The 17884-nt window shown below is 36.1% G+C and overlaps 1 protein-coding gene across 2 annotated transcripts; it reads left to right on the forward strand.

Moving 5' to 3' along the window:
* Nucleotides 1–3948: 3948 nt before the first annotated feature.
* On the forward strand, nucleotides 3949–17874 carry LOC309506246 (NLR family CARD domain-containing protein 3-like). 2 transcript variants are annotated; one of them, XM_082179993.1, is made up of 6 exons: nucleotides 3949–5365; nucleotides 5857–9532; nucleotides 9620–11428; nucleotides 12407–12577; nucleotides 13597–13767; nucleotides 14456–17874. In XM_082179993.1, exons 2-6 carry the CDS (start codon nucleotides 9375–9377, stop codon nucleotides 14664–14666), a joined length of 2520 nt encoding a protein of 839 aa, XP_082036119.1. In that variant the 5' UTR covers nucleotides 3949–5365; nucleotides 5857–9374; the 3' UTR covers nucleotides 14667–17874. The 2 variants fall into 2 exon arrangements, with proteins under 2 accessions (XP_082036119.1, XP_082036120.1); XM_082179994.1 differs by lacking the exon at nucleotides 3949–5365 and having other exon boundaries at nucleotides 5381–9532.
* The last annotated feature ends 10 nt before the right edge of the window (nucleotides 17875–17884 follow it).

Here is a 17884-nt window from a genome sequence, read left to right on the forward strand (position 1 = left end):
TTTACGCATTCCTCTTCGCAGTGACACGTTTAAACATCGCCGCTGATAACAAACTACTTCAACTAACCTAATTAGAAGCCTAAAACATTGCTGATTTGTTCTCCCAACCTGACTAGCTATAAAAGACTTGTGTCAGCACAGCATCAGTTGGCCGAAAGAAAGTTCGGTTCAGAGACGGTGCTATCACGCATGCTCAGTATCTCCAGCTCATCGGTTCTCGGTTCTTTACTGGTGATTCGAGAACTGCTGCAACAACCAGTTCTTGACTCGAGAACCGCTGTAGCAGTGTGTGTGTGTGTGTGTGTGTGTGTGTGTGTGTGTGTGTGTGTGTGTGTGTGTGTGTGTGTGTGTGTGTGTGTGTGTGTGTGTGTGTGTGTGTGCTGAGCTGAGAACTGCTGAAACACTAGCCTACAGTCGACAAACTAAAAAAGTCGATGCATGATCCTCCTCTCCAGTAGGCTATGTTTAATAGGCTACTTTATGTTTTGATTAACACATTGTAAACATTTACTTTGCACCCTTAAAACCTTGGCAAGAGTTTACGTCAAAGATTTATATCAACTTACTTAGAAATTAAATGAGCTGTTCCTGGAAATAATGCTTTAGTAGGATAGGCTAATAATAAATGTTTAGTTTGACAGTTTTACAATCCATTCATTGTCTTTCCCAATCTTTAAAATAATACATTGATACGACAGTAATTATGTGATAGGCCTAAACATGTTTCCAACATGTTTTATTTTGTTACACTTACTGATGTTCAACAAAAATTAAGAAACATGCATTTCGTCCCTCTCAAAAAAATTGCAGCATGCTTAGCTCATCAGCTCATCGGTTCTCAGTGTGTCGAACGTGTCTGAAAGAAACAATTCTCGGTTCTGTACTGCACTGATTCTTGAGAGTCGGGACAAAACACGTTTTAAAGAATTAAAATACACACTATATCAATTAGAGTTATATGTTTCTGCAGAGAAAGGTCTTAGCTATTTAACCATGTAAAGGAACAGGTTCTAAATAAAAACACATTTTTAACAAATAAACATGTTTCCCTTCAGAACTGAATTTGTGTCAACTCCGTCAGACACACTAAAAAGTATACAATTTTAATTCTTCAAATCCAACAAGAATCTAAAGTTCTGAAGTATATTGTAATAGTGTTTAGTTACTCTGATATGTAAAAAAATTACAATATATAAACTTAAGTTGTGATGTCACACTATTCTGAAAACTCAGATTTCTAAATATTTGCATTTTCAAACTTTGATTTTAATTTCAATATTGTAAAAACAAATTCCTTAAATAAATAAAACATAAGAGGATGTAGATCAGATGGTCCTTTATTACAAAAACAACATAAGCTGAAGGAAGAATATTTGTTTTTCCCCAAAAAATAACAAAAACATTCATACATCCAACGCTGTTGACGAAGATCTGACGGTGTTGATGAAAAACTGACGGTGTTGACGGAAAAACTGATGGTGTTGACAAATTTTTTTTGAATGTTTTACCTCCGATTTGTGAAATGTTCACCTGTTTGTCATGATATGTTCTGACAATAAAGAGTAGTTTAAAACCACAATTAACGCTCTGTTTTCTACAACTTTCACTTAGGAGCAAAAATCTGCCTTTAAACTTGAAAGAAATAAAGATTTGACATTTATCGTGATAATTATCGATATCGACTGATATAAAAAAAAAAATTACTGTGATAATTTTTTTTGCCCATATCGCCCAGCCCTACACTGGCTTCTCATTTCTCTATCTCTGTCTCTATATATATAAATATATTAAAGTGCTGGCAAAGTTACACGTTACACAATAATAAGTAGACCACTGCCTGCCCATTCTCTACAAGTCAGATGTGTATGGTTAAATAATGTAATGCATGCTATGTATGTGCATTTATGTGTAAATAAAACCCTGAAATAACAGTTTAACCCTTCACTATATTCACAAATAATATTATATTCGCACATTAAGAGGTTATTGGTGGATTTGTCAACTCCGTCAGCTTACAGGTCAACTCCGTCAGACATAGAACCTGACGGAGTTGACGTCTGATGGAGTTGACGTAAGGGCATGTATTTTCCCGCCAAAACATGTACACTGCAGCTAGGTAGTTTTTCCTCAGTTGCTAGATGTCCCAATAACCTCACTAAAATGCTTAAATTCAATCCACTATGGTTTAAAAAAAAGTATCTTAACAGAAAGATGGTATTGACATGGTGCAGCTGTGACCATAGGAATATTGACATTGTTTGTCTAAAATATAAAAAAAATTAAAATGTACCAGAGCATGTGTGGTAGTGCTGCATTCACCACAGGCAGGGAGATGAAAAGGGGTCCTCAGGGATATAGCTGACCATGCTATTTCCTGATTTAAAGAGCTTTATGAAAAAATCTGACGGAGTTGACAGAAACTGAGGACACAACTTTAATAGGCAGATTTTTATGGAAAATATTGTTTGATGTTCACTTCATGCATTGTTTTTTTATATTTATACCCCTTATTTTTTATTTGATATATATGTTTTCACAATTGTAGAGCTTTTTAAAAAATTTTTGGGATGGTTAATATTGTGACCTCTTGCTGAGGACAAGTGCAATAACATGGACCTTCTAACCACAGACCATACATTTAAACAAATTTTCCCCAAAAAGATAAAAAGGGTTATTCTAAAAATCAGATAGGTATATACAATTCCTTTAGATTTAACTTTGTAAGTATGTCAATCATGATGAATTTCTTAATTTTTGCTATAAATTAGACTTTTCTATGTGGGACATGTTTTGTCCCGACTCTCAAGAATCAGTGACTGGTGATTGAGAACACGCATGCGCAGTATCAGCTGCTCTTGCTCATCAGTTCTCTCAGTTCAGTGAACTGTTGGAGTTACTGGAGTATACTCCGGGATATTGTTTTATGTCGAGTCGGAGGAACTGTCAGGCATGTCCGAAAGTGATTAACTTTAGTAACTTGTGGATCAGCGCTGACTCAAGACGCGTACTGTTACGAACGATTCAGTCCGATTTGATGTAGCCTACCGGTTCGACCTATGGGTTCGACCGGTTCACTAAAAAGAACCGGTTCAAAAGAACGATTCGTTCACGAACCGGACAACATATTGTTTTGCGCAGAACAAATTAAAAGTGAAAGTAAATGATCAGAGTTGATGTTTCGACATTTAACAGCCAGAATCGATTCTATACTGAGTATCAAATGCAAAGTTTTTAATGGAAACCTTCACAAAAGCTTAGACACGAATTTACGTGCAACTACTTGATAGAAACTGCGGTGGATTTTGTGAATCTGAATGTGATCAAACGTTGATCAAGGTGAGTGTTCAGGTCTCGAGACGTTTTACAGGTGACTTCCGCATTTAGGCCAATATAGCCTATTTCCCCTAAAGGACATAGGCCTATTAGTTATTTTATATGTGTTTGATATGTTTCATTTTAGAGCAAAACATGGTTTCATTGTTGTGTTGTCTGTGGTTTATTTAGCATTTCTGTTAATAAACGACTGACATTGTGTATTTGAGTGAACGCCACGTCTCATGATCCTGTTTCTCTGAATCTCAGGTTCCGTTCAGCTGAATTATTGTTTGTCATTTCCATTCAGAGTCAGTGGTGAAGATCAGATTCTGTTTCAACTGTTCAGCTTCATCATGGATGAAACTCAAACATCCAGAGATGAAGATTTTTATCCAGGTTGCAGGTATTTTGAATAAACTCCAGATTAAATCATCTTTAAATTATAGTAAAGAAGATGTTTTTATTACGTTAAAAACTTTAATTTTATTGAAAACAATTAGACCAGCCAGTTTTTCTTTTATTAAAATACCTTTTAAGAACTTATATTAAAATATAAAATAAATATAATATATATATATAGATATTATTTTTTTATGTTATAGTTCAGTTCATCAGAAGAGATCAGAACCAGAGCCCAGCTGTGTGTCTATGAGGAGTGACGCGTCTATGGGTCATCCAGTACATTTTAAGAGTGAAGATACACAACATGATCTCAGGTATTACATTTCTATAAAAATATGATTACAGTATGGCATTTTATATTATCAGAACATTATCAGTAATATATTCTACAAGATATGAGAAATTCTTTTTGGACATTGCTTTCAGTTATTTTTATGTGTAAGGCCCGCTATATTGGCCCAATCTGCCGGTTCGCCAATACACGGGGAAGGTTGTCACGTGTTCTGTCCTCACTCATGCAAAGTATTTGTTGGTTAAATTTGCAATACATTAATCATGTACTCACTCGTTAATTCATCTGACTCCATAAATGAAAGGTTTTAATAATATCTGTGCCTCACTAAAAGTGAGCGAATGTTTGACTATTCCTTTAACCATTAAATGAACAATGTCAAAATCAGTTATAATAATCATTTGTAACAATTTAATATTTCAGATATCAGAGATCAATTCCACAATCAATCCAAATATCTAAAACATGGTTATACATTGATTACATCAAATAGTCTTACCCAGCTTGACCAGAGAGAGAGAGAGAGAGAGAGAGAAAGAGAGAGAGAGAGAGAGAGAGAGAGAGAGAGAGAGAGAGAGAGAGAGAGAGAGAGAGAGGGAGAGAGAGAGAGAGAGAGAGAGAGAGAGAGAGAGAGAAACCACCTAGTCAATTCCACGTCCAGCCAAGAAGAAGAGCCAGAGAGAGCCAGAACACCTTCCTTTATCCTCTGGCCAGGTGATAAGGGGGATGGGGTGAGACCACCCTCAAATGGCTTCTATCCCACAGAAGGGGGGTTGCCTTATCTGGCCTTATCTCTAAACCAGTTTTCTATGAACTTATATAAACCTTATTTCCTTTTATTTTATCTATCTGGATATGTGATATCTGTACCACTCACTTTGAGACATTTCAAATGACACCAAAAGCATAACAGTCAATGATAAACATTCACATTAAACCATGTTCTTGTGTGAGTTCTTTGTTGTTAGTTCATGTGCTTCTGTGAGTTAAAATGTTAATTAGCCAGCCGGGCCCTTTTGTCCCATAGATCAGGCCTCAACCAGTATTTTCAGTCTTACATATGTGTAGCTAATATTTTAATGTATGTAGTGTTACTCACACATGAGAGACGTATATGAGAGCATTTAGTTCATTTTACACTTTTTTTGATCAACATTGTGAAAATAAATTCTTTAAGGATAAATGAATATGTGATTTTTGAATACAGTAATTCAATGTATTAACTTTAATATATTTATATAGTTCAGTTCATCAGAAGAGATCAGAACCAGAGCCCAGCTGTGTGTCTATGAGGAGTGACGCGTCTATGGGTCATCCAGTACATTTTAAGAATGAAGATACACAACATGATCTCAGGTATTACATTTCTATAAAAATATGATTATAGTATGGCATTTTATATTATCAGAACATTATCAGTAATATATTCTGTCAGGTTTGTGGGTGAGGGATGAAGCGAGGACTCAAGTGCAGAGTTGATGGGCTTTAATATTAAAACTAAAACTAAATACAAACAAAAACTACCCCGAGGGGGAGGACTTGACTTGACTTGACTTGACTTGACTTGACTTGACTTGACTTGACTTGACTTGACTTGACAGCAGGGAAACACACATACGACGTAGAAATGACAACGAACCATAGACAGTATATAAACTGGACACAGCGACCCCATTGGATTCAACGGAGACAAGTGAAGTCAATTAGAAGCTCTCACTTCCTGATGGTCGAGCGTACTGCGCAGACTCAAACCGAGCTTGACGACGTAGATGTGACGAGAGCAACCCGTCTGTCTTCTAGTAGCTGTGCCAAGAGAAATCTGAATCATTCCCTTCCGAAACTTGCAGAGACGGAGATCGTGAGTAGGAGCTGTCCATGAGCTAGGAGCAGGAGAAACTTTTGCTAAGTATTCTGATTAATTACTTTGTCATTTTGCCTTCACGTCCCCCCGATTGACTGCAAGCTTCTCCTCCTGTCCATACGGTAATCTCTCTACTGTGTGACAGAGAGTCGTGTGGTTATGATGCAATCGTTAGCCTATTTTTACAAAAACTGCTTCTATGGGGCCATAACGTAAGATACAAGGTAATGGAGCCTTTTATACATTTTTGTGTTTCCTTAGAAATAAATTATGGACAAATGGAGTCTTTAAATGCCTCAGATGTAAAGTTATTCGTTGTCAAAGTGACGCCAAAATGAATGGGAGTCAATGGAACAGCAGGTGATGGTCCGCTAATCAATGGCGGCGCCCGGGGAAGCTTCAATATTTTATGAAACAGTGCGAACCAGCACAGGACTTCTTCTTCTTTTTATTGGCCAATTGCAACCATATGGAGCATTATCGCCACCTACTGTATCTTAATTACTTTTACTTAAATCCTTGTGTTCAGTCCAGTTTGTTGTAAAAAAGATGAGATGTGTTTAAGTACCATCTTTCCGGAGTTATTTTAGAAAATTGTTGTAATGTCCATTTGTTTAATTCTTTCATGTTCCAGTCCATTCCTTAAAGCCAGTCTTTGAGTTGAGTATTTTGTGCATTCAAACAGCACATGTTCCACAGTTTCCAGTTGACTGCATGTCTCACAATTTCCAGATGAATGTTTTCCAATAAGGTGCAGAGATGCATTTAACTTTGTGTGACCTAGTCTAATTCTGCTAAATTGACACTGTTCTCTCCTGCTCTTCCCCATTGACTTTTCTTCCCCCATTTTCTGCTGTATCTTATATAAATGTCTTCCTTTATTTTCCTTATCCCATAAACTCTGCCACTGTATCTTAATTTTGCTCCGTACATATGACTTGATCTCTACTTTGCTAACTGGTACTGCCACCTCTACCTGATTTACTTTCAACCCATTTTTAGCTAAAGTATCTGCCATCTCATTCCCTTGGATGCCAATGTGTGCTGGGACCCATAAAAACTGAACATCTATCCCCAGACTACTTACTCTATATAAAGAGAACAACATTTCATACATAATATCCTCCCTACATTTTGACGTTGCACTTTTGAGACTAATCAGAGCAGCACTTGAATCTGAACAGCACTTGAATCTGAACAAATTAGCATTGTCATGGGTTTGACTTCCTCTATCCACTGTAATGCAAACAAAATTGCCATCATTTCTGCTGCATACACCGATAAATGATCAGTTAATCTTTTAAACACCTCAATTTTTAATTCTGGAATGTAATAAGCACAGCTTGATTTTCCGTTCTCTGGATTTTTAGACCCATCTGTGAATAATTGTACGTAATACCCATATCTCTCATGCAGCTTAGTATTCACATAAGCTTGCATAATATCAAAAATGTTTTTACTTAAACTAACCTGTTTCAGGCAGCTGGTATTAAATTAGTTAGACTAGCGACCCAATCATTGATTCCTAACTCCTTTGTTATTATCCAAAATTACATTACTAAATACCTCCTTTTTAATTTTGCTGCTTTCCCAACTTTCATTTATAATCTGTTTTGTATGATGGGTGTCCTTTTGACTTTGTAAATTAGCCCAATAATTAGCCCTCAACTGTTTCCTTCAGTGGCATTTCTCCAACTTCCACCTGAAGCGCTGATATTGGTGTTGACTTTACTGCTCCACAACATAATCTCAATGCTTGAGCCTGAATTTTATCCAACCTTTTTAAAGATGTACTAGCAGCTGATCCAAAAACAATACATCCATATTCTAGAACTGATCTAACTAATGCAATATAAATATTTCTTAACGCCACTCGATCAGCTCCCCAAACAATGCCTGTTAAACATCTCATAATATTCAGTACTTTCTTACATTTATCCTCCACCTTATTAAAATGATTTTTCCATGTAATCGATATATCAAACCACAACCTTTCTAACCTTTGATTGTATAGTTTCAAACAAATATCTTCTTTGATTTTCTTTCTTGTAAAAAAGATGGATTGGTATTTCTCAACAGATAATTTAAATCCCCAATTCAAAGACCATTCTTCAACCACATTAACAGCTTCCTGAACTTTCTTTACAACAAAGTCCATATTCCTCCCTCGTTTCCAAATTGCCCCATCATCAGCAAAAAGAGATTTCCCAATGTCAGGATTAACATTATTATAAACATCATTTATCATAATTAAAAACAGTACTCCCCTGAGGGGTGCCATTTTCAACAAAAAATGTATCTGATATAGAATTCCCCACACGAACCTGAATGTACCTACCAAATAAGAAATCTTTAATCCAATTATATAATTTACCACCAATACCCATTTTATCTAGCTTTATTAACAAACCTTCCTTCCACATCATATCATACGCTTTTTCTATATCGAAGAAAACAGCTACTACCGCTTCTTTATTTGCTTGAGCTTTCCTAATATCATTTTCCAAGCATATTAAAGGGTCCAGAGTACTACGCCCCCTTCTAAATCCACTTTGAAATGGTGAAAACAGCTCATTTCTTTCTAAGTAATATGTTATTCTTTCCGTAATCATTTTCACCATGGTTTTACATACATGTGAAGTTAAAGCTATCGGTCTATAGCTATCTGGATTTGTAAAAATTTTCCCAGGTTTCTTAATCGGAATAATAATTGCTTCTTTCCACCTTACTGGAAGCATACCCTCCTCCCAAACCTTGTTAAATAACTCCAGTACTTTACCCAATGCAGAATCATTTAAATGTTCTATCATAATATAGCTTATATTATATTGGGTTTAGTGGTCCCACCCCATAGTGTATTATTTGCATTCAAATCCCCACACCATATAATTTTGTATCCTTGATCAAACTCTTGTAAATCTTCAATCTTCATTGTTTTACATGGATTATATAAATTAAGAATTACTACTATACTTCTTTTATTCACCCAAATCTCAGTAACCACTACTTCTAATTCAGTACCATAGTTCATTGTTATTCTCCCATAAGATATACCTTCTTTAATAAAAGTGGCACATCACTACATTCACTACCATACCTATGAAAGCTACAAATTTAAACGTATTCACTATCAGAGTATCGTCTTTGACTGCACACTTATGTGAACACTTTATGGCACTAATGTTATTCATTTGTGGCAGTTTAGGGAAGTCCTTTACTGAGAATGTATTTTGACCGATTGCTTGAGAATCTGTAGTCACTCCCAAATTATGAGACTTGTGTTGCTGCTTTATACTTTATTTTGTATTTTGAATCTCTGAATATCTTTTGCTCTTTTTTGAACTTCACATCCCTGATAAGCAGCACTACGTTCCAAACTCGATCACCACTTTCCACTCTTCCATCCTATTAGTTTTCCTCACTTTTTTTCAATTCATTCTGTTGTTCCAACTCACTGTGACTTGACACAGAATTCTTCTTTCTTGTTCTCTTTGATGTTACCTCATGGCATGCCATTCTCCTTGCTCACCATCCAATTCACTCGCCATACTCTCAACATTTCCAAAATGTTCTACTCCCAGGCTCAAAGACGCGATTCCGCCTGACGCGTCTATGGGTCCGCCAGTAGAGTTTAAGAGTGGAGATACACAGACTGATCTCAGGTATTACATTTCAACAAAAAATACATATAAAATATATGATTAAAAAAAGACATGTGTTTATTAATACTGTGGTATTTTATTTTACAGCCATGAAGTCCTCAACAGGTTTAGATCAAATCTGATGAAGAAGTTTGAGTGTCTGTATGAGGGAACAGCACAGCAGGGAAACCCAACACTCCTGAATGAGATTTACACAGATCTCTACATCACAGAGAGTGAGAGTGGAGAGATCAGTAATGAACATGAGGTGAGACAGATTGAGACACAATCCAGGAGAGCAGCAACAGAGGACACACCGATCAAATGCAGTGACATCTTTAAACCTTTACCTGGACAAGACAAACCCATCAGAACTGTGCTGACAAAGGGAGTCGCTGGCATTGGGAAAACAGTCTCTGTGCAGAAGTTCATCCTGGACTGGGCTGAAGAGAAAGAGAATCAGGACGTCCAGCTCATATTTCCACTTCCTTTCAGAGAGATCAATCTGATGAAGGACAAAACACTCAGTCTTTCAGAGCTTATTCATGTCTTTTTCCCTGAAACTAAAGAAATGGAAATATCCAGTGACAAATATAAAGTGTTGTTCATCTTTGATGGTCTGGACGAGTGTCGTCTTCCCTTACATTTTAAAAAGAATGAGACTTTACGAGATGCAAACAAAAAGAAATCACTGGACGTGTTGCTGACGAACCTCATTGTGGGGAATCTGCTTCCCTCGGCTCTCATCTGGATCACCTCCAGACCAGCAGCAGCTGATCTCGTCCCCTCTGAGTGTGTCCATCGAGTGACAGAGGTACGAGGCTTCAATGATCCACAGAAGGAGGAATACTTCAGGAAGAGAATCAATGATCAGAGTCTGGCCAATACAATCATCTCACACCTGAAGTCATCAAGGAGCCTCTACATCATGTGCCACATCCCAGTGTTCTGCTGGATCTCAGCCACTGTTCTGGAGAAGATGTTGAGCGAAGCAGAGACTGGAGAGATTCCCAAGAGTCTCACTCAGATGTACACACACTTCCTGATCCTTCAGACCAACATCAAACATGAGAAGGACTATGAGAAGAACGTGACAGATGAAGACATGATCCTCAAACTGGGGAAACTGGCTTTTCAACAGCTTGTGAAAGGCAATGTGATCTTCTATGAGGAAGACCTGAGAGAGTGTGGCATTGATGTGACAGAAGCATCAGTGTACTCAGGATTGTGCACTCAGATCTTCAGAGAGGAGTTTGGCTGGTATCAGGGGAAAGTCTTCTGCTTTGTTCATCTGAGTGTTCAGGAACATCTAGCGGCTCTATATGTGCATCTCTCCTGTATAAACAACAACATAAATGTGTTTGACTCAATCACCAAACAGAGTTTGCTGTCTAAAGTGAAGGGCTGGTTTCAGCTCAGTTCACCAGAAGAACATGTGTCATTATCTGCGCTGCATCAGAGAGCTGTGAATGAGGCTCTACAGAGTAAAAATGGACATCTGGATCTATTCCTGCGGTTTCTTCTGGGTCTGTCAGTGGAGTCTCATCAGATTCTCCTACAAAGACTAATGAAACAGACAAGAAGATCTGACAGCAATGAGGAAACAGTTAAGTACATCAAGAAGAAGATCAGGACCATAGACTCTCCAGAGAAATCCATCAATCTGTTCCACTGTCTGAATGAACTGGGTGATCGTTCACTAGTGGAGGAAATACAACAGTATCTGAAATCTGGAAGAATAAAGGAAGTCAAACTCTCTTCATCTCAGTGGTCAGCTGTAGCCTTTGTGTTGTTGACATCAGAGGAGAAGCTGGACAAGTTTAATATTAATGATTTTGTTGGAAGAGACAATAAAACTGAACAACTAAAGGTTCTTCAGAAGCTTCTTCCTGTGATTAAAGAATCCAGATCAGTTCAGTAAGTATCAATCAGAACAATCAGTTCACTCTTAAAACATCAGGAAAATAAAAGTTCATAAATCTTCAGTGCTGCAGATGTTGTCTAGAGTTCAGCGGTCAGTATTTGATGTGTTTCCTAAACCGTGACAATGTAAAATTCCTTCATGCATTACAAACAAAGTCAGAAAATTTGTGTGTGAGTAAATAATTCAGGTTTACTAGTTGAATGTTCTTGCACATAAAGAAGGAATTTAAATATTTCAAATATTTCAAATAAATTATAAAGAAATGAAGACCAAGCAAACAAGCTCAAATCTCCTAAAACATTTGATGTATGGTTTACACAGCAGAGTCATACATTTAACTATTAGAAGGACAATTAAACATTTACTTGATGTTTAGATTAAAGTTGACTAAAACTTCGAATTTTAATTTTACTGTGAAATTGACAATTAAGAATCAAATCATTGAGTTTGTGAAATTAGTGATGGTTCTCTAGTAAAGTGCAGATTTAATGTGTAGCAACAACTCTTACATAACAAGAACAGCAATGTACAATGAGACATTTAAGATTATTTACAAGCCATTACTTTTGTCATTACAGTCCACAATCTCACAAAGTTCCATTATAAACAATAAAGTTGTCTACACTGCATGAAGAAAATCGGTCTTTTTGTGAATGAGAGGATTCGCAAAAAAAAAAAAAAAAGAGATCAGCAAACATGTCTGTGATTGGCTACATTTCTTACCGTGGCAGAAAACACGTTGTAAATGGAAACATTTGACCATGAACCTTGGATAAGAATTTTACATTTGTTGGAAAGCTATTTGATGGTGCTTAAATTATGTTATTTGATTTTCATCTCTTGACAGGTTGAGTTATTGTGATTTGAGTAATTTGTGCTTTAAGTTTGAACTTTCTTTTTAATAATGGATTCACTGCTAAACTGATCTGATCTGAACTGAAGAGTGAAGTGTGTGTCATTGTTCTCTACAGGTTGAGGGATTGTGATCTCACAGATGAAGGTTTTGCTGCTCTGACTTCAGCTCTGAGATCAAACCCTGAACACCTGAGAGAACTGAGTCTGTCTGGGAATAAAATAGGAAAATCAGTGGATCTGCTGTCTGATGTACTACAGAATCCTCACTGTAAACTGGAGAAACTGTGGTAAGATCATATTTGACTCTCACACACATGAATCACAATGTAAAGTATATTTGAAGTGTTCAGCCTCTTTCTGCTGCTGTGAGTTCAGATTATTGAGCTGTAAATGACTGAACATGTTTTACATCATCAATCAATGACACGTTTGGTGATGTGAGCTGCGTTACACGCGGGATTGAAATGGTGGCTACAAAGAAATCTCTAGTGTTTATTTTGGTCATGGCTTGTCTTGAGAAACGAAGACAATGTGACGGTTGTCGTAGGAGAAGTCACACTGCAGGACTGAGAGTCAAATCTTCAGACACTGTCAGAATCTCATCGGAGGGAAAATTTGATTGCAACGGTCATTAATCGTCTGTCGGTGAACATATCAAATAGAGCTTAACGATTAATTGCAATTAACATGAAATCGATTTTGCTTATTGCTATTATGAAATCGCAAAAGCTGCGATTATTTATTATGTGCAGCTTGTCAGTGACGTACGGCTCTGATCAGTAGTAAACGCTGCTCCATCTGAAAGCACTGCGAGTTTGAGTCACTTTTAATGTGCATTTGAAAAAGAAACACACATCAAACATCTTTCCAAACATGAGAAGCATTTATGAACCTCTTGTCCAACAAAAATACACTAAACACTTCAGGTTTTGGCCTATGATCAGAGGATACTTTTAGGATTTGCTACATTTGTCTCAGACGGCCAAATCGAGGCCTAAATCGCACAGTGTGCAGTCGGCTTAACAGTAAAACTAACCTATGTTGTGAATAGTGTCATTTATTAAAGCAGATTTTGCACAAGACTGAATTTTAATATAGTGCAAATAAGAGATTATTTTTCCTGATTGAATGATACTTTAGATGTTTTATGATCATGTTTTGTGACATTTTAGATCTCAATCTAATGATCCATCAAACATATTAATTTGTGTTTTAAAGTTTGAACTTTCTCTTTAATAATGGATTCACTGCTAAACTAATCTGATCTGAACTGAGAGAGTGAAGTGTGTGTCATTGTTCTCTACAGGTTATGGAATTGTGATCTCACAGATGAAGGTTTTGCTGCTCTGACTTCAGCTCTGAGATCAAACCCCTCACACCTGAGAGATCTGGATCTGTCTGTGAATAAAATAGGAAAATCAGTGAATCTGCTGTCTGATGTACTACATAATCCTCACTGTAAACTGGAGATACTGAGGTAAGATCATATTTGACTCTCACACATGAATCACAATGTAAAGTATATCTGAAGTGTTCAGCCTCTTTCTGCTGCTGTGAGTTCAGATTATTGAGCTGTAAATGATTGAACACATGAGCTGATCCTCAATAACATGAAACTGCAGGACTGAGAGTCACACTGAAATACACACTTTCACACACAATCAACATTTCAGTCTCTTGACTTTAAACAGACTCGAGCTCAACACAGTCAGAACTGAGAAATGAAGATCATGCTGGATTCATTCTTACTGTTAATTATGTTCATCTTTCTGCATTGACACTTTCTAAAGGATTGTTTTTAATTATGTAAAATGAAAACACACTCACATACACACTCAAATTGACACTCCATACATATTACATAGTACAGATCTAGTAAGTAACAGTAAAACTAGCCTATGTAATGAATAGTCTTATTTATTAAATCAGATTTTGCACAAGACTGAATTTTAATATAGTGCAAATAAGAGATTATTGTTCCTGATTGAATGATACTTTAGATGTTTTATGATCATGTTTTGTGACATTTTAGATCTCAATCTAATGATCCATCAAACATATTAATTTGTGCTTTAAGTTTGAACTTTCTCTTTAATAATGGATTCACTGCTAAACTGATCTGATCTGAACTGAGAGAGTGAAGTGTGTGTAATTGTTCTCTACAGGTTGAGTTATTGTGGCGTCACAGATGAAGGTTGTGTTGCTCTGACTTCAGCTCTGAGATCAAACCCTGAACACCTGAGAGAACTGAGTCTGTGTGGGAATAAAATAGGACATTCAGGAGTGAAGTTGCTCTCTGATCTGAAGAATGATCCACATTATAAACTGGAGACATTACTCTACTGTGAGTATATTTTTATTTCAAGCTTAAATTGACCCAATTTCAGTGACAGGTCTCATATGTGTGTAACTGGAGAATATAAGATAATAATTAAGCTCCACTTTAGTCTCTGTAAACTATTTTTAATAAGAGTTTAATTCTGTGATGTGAATATGATCTATGATTAGGTCTATATGAATATTTTCATCCATGTTTACATGCACAACTTTTGTTTCAGTTGGAATTATTTCATTCCGATTGATGAATCCAAATGTAGTGTTTACATGAACGATAAATAAAATGATCAGGTTGATGTGTGTGTTTATGTCACAAGCTTCAAATGGGAATTGAGTTTTTGACATGCACACACTGCACGAATATTTCCCGCTGTTTGCACATACTATTCTCCTACTTTGATTGTTTTAAACAGCAGACTTAATATTTATATATTACGGGTCAGGTCCTAATTAGGAGACAATGAGCACATGACCCGTTGAGCCGTGCTGCTTATATTTATCCCACAGTAAAAACACCCGTACCTGCACCCGAAACAGCCTGTGGATGAGAGTCTGAAAGAAGGACTGAAGGCCGTGAGATTGTGTTGGTCATTCATGACACTTCATTCAACAACTACAACAGCTCGTACGCATCATACGTCATTACGTCATTGCACACGCACAGTACTTTCCAGATTCGGTGTTCAATCTGATCAAGTGTTTACATGTCCTCTCGATCGGATTAGAAAAGGAATAAACCACCCAATCCGATACAAATTTCATTCGGTTTGAGTTCATTCAATTAAGGTTTACATGAAGGCTTTTCAGTCCGAGCCGTCAATCTGATTACTAACAGATTATTTGTTTGCATGTGGTGTGTGTGTGTGTGTGTGTGTGTGTGTGTGTGTGTGTGTGTGTGTGTGTGTGTGTGTGTGTGTGTGTGTGTGTGTGTGTGTGTGTGTGTGATAAAGTGAGTGCTGATTATCATTTACTGTTATTAACCTTTTCCAGTTTTTCATTAAAGGGAGGTTCGGAGTAAAATCAACCTATAGGGTCCTTTGTCAACCATGACCTCGAGCCAAACACCCCCCAGAAGCATTTTTTCCCTTGGTCGAACATTATTAAAGTTAGAGCTTATTTAGAGATATCAGCCGGATGGCTTAATAAAACCCAGAATGTACCAAACTTATACAGTGGTTCTGTACTCATAAAACGAGTCATTGGAAAGTACATCAGGAGTTTATTTAAATAACACTTGCCTGATGGCTAATGCTACCGCTAACCCGGACGTCGAGGTCACTTCAGTGATTTGGGAAAAGCATGTAAAAGTCCTGACAGAAAGCGATGCATAAGGATGTAGTGGAACGACGCCCTGTGTGTTTTTGCCATTGTCCAGTGTGGTGATGTTATTTATTAATGGTCTGTACTTTTGTTGTCTGATGAATGATTTTTTCAGCTGCTGAAAATGCGTCTGATCTTTGATGGAGAAAAAGAGTTTGAGCTGAAGATGAGCCTGTGGGGGGTGAGTTTCAGTGACCATCCATTATCTGTCCTTAAAACACATTTAGTGTCATTGAGATAACATTATCGATTTATTCATATTTTGAACTAGCTTTTATTTTTTATATTTTGCATTTTAATTTTGGATAAAGGTTTAGTAATTTTGTTGTGGTTTTTGTCTCTTTTTTGGTTAGTTTTTTTTTCTTTCTTTTATTAGTTTACTTTTTATTGAAGTTAATGGCTGAAATACAAGAATTTAACATTTTTTAATATTTAATTTTATTTCAGTTGATGTTTATTTTAGTTAAAGTAACAAATGTTTTTTTTTTTGTTAACTATAATAATAAGACAATTTGTTCAGATAATTTGATAAACTTATTAATTTAATTAATATTTATTATATTTATATTTATTATTTTTTTACACATGCATTGAAAAGTTTGAATTTGTTTATGACCTTAAAACTTTTTCTCTAAAATCTACTTAAGTGCATGAAATTACTTTGTAGACAGTGTTGTTGAAATAAAGCTGAAATATAAATATTAGATGAAAAGTAAAAAATGTGAAATGTTGAAAAAACTGAAAGAAATTATTTCAAGTTGAAGTGCTGAAATTACTAAAGCTGAAATAAAAAGTAAATTAAAGCTTAAAAGAAATAAAAATGACAAAAGCACATAACAAAAATACTAAAACTGAAATTAAAATGAAAGCTGAAAACAACTAAAACAACACTGGTTAGACAAATATACATTTTGCCTACATACAAACTTGTTTTTTTATTTTTTTTAAATGATAAGTTAGTGGAAGGAAAAGTAAATATAGTTGACCTTGTAATATATATTACATTTGTTTCACTATGTAATTCTCATACATCCATTTATTTATGCCATATTTGATTGGATTACATTAGTACCATAGACTGTAAAAAAATAAGTAGTACTAAAAAGTTAGAAAAAGAGACTGTATATTAATGACAAAAGAAGAATTCAAAGTTCATGATTTTGCAGTGTATTTGGGTCGTTTTGTTGATATATGATTGTGTGTTTGACAGGTGATTGACATCAGTAAGAGTGTTGTTAACATGATGGCCTCTAAAGTGGAGGTGGTCATGATGAAGGCGGAGCCTATAACCTGGGGGCGGCTGGACACGCCCCCTCCAAAGCCTCAACCGACCAATGAGAAGAAAGAGGATCAAGACCAAGAGAAAATGATCGCTTGACTCCCGCCGACACGCTCAGGCTCTCAGACAGCAGTGACCAACTAAACCTGCATCCTCACCCGCTGTATGATCTGGCAAATCTGTGAGATTATTGATTTATTTTATTGGAGTTCATAATAATCCGATATTATGATAATCTGATAATATAGATTGTGTTGGATGAGCGCAGCCGCTGTTCTTGCTTTACACTCTAATCAGTTTAGATGTGAATGAAAACGAAGCTGTGAGGGATAGAAGCTACATTTACACCATCTTTACATTAATATTATAATAATATTAAAACGTTATCAAAATATAGTAAATATCAAACTAATGTATCCAAATAACTAACTATCTTTAACTGTTGGAGCTGCTGCAATTTTGGTTATTTTTGTATGACATTACAACAGTCAACTAGTAATTTTACCAGTTGGTTTTATTAATCAGGAACTCATAATTATGGTAATTCTAATATGACATCAATGTAGCATCACTTTTTCTTTTGTCCCCCCTGCACATTATTTTTTTGACTTAATTTGTGGAAATGCTAATTTCATTATTTCATAGAATTAAATATGAA

Source organism: Leuciscus leuciscus, assembly GCF_965113295.1.
Source record: "Leuciscus leuciscus genome assembly, chromosome: 9".
Taxonomy (NCBI): domain Eukaryota; kingdom Metazoa; phylum Chordata; class Actinopteri; order Cypriniformes; family Leuciscidae; genus Leuciscus; species Leuciscus leuciscus.

Excerpts from the sequence above, each read along its gene's own strand:
- LOC309506246 (XM_082179993.1), top strand. The coding sequence starts at position 9,375 with ATGGCATGCCATTCTCCTTGCTCACCATCCAATTCACTCGCCATACTC. Across the intron at positions 9,533-9,619 it reads GATACACAGACTGATCTCAG|CCATGAAGTCCTCAACAGGT; the intron begins GTATTACATTTC and ends TTTATTTTACAG. Across the intron at positions 12,578-13,596 it reads TGTAAACTGGAGAAACTGTG|GTTATGGAATTGTGATCTCA; the intron begins GTAAGATCATAT and ends TGTTCTCTACAG.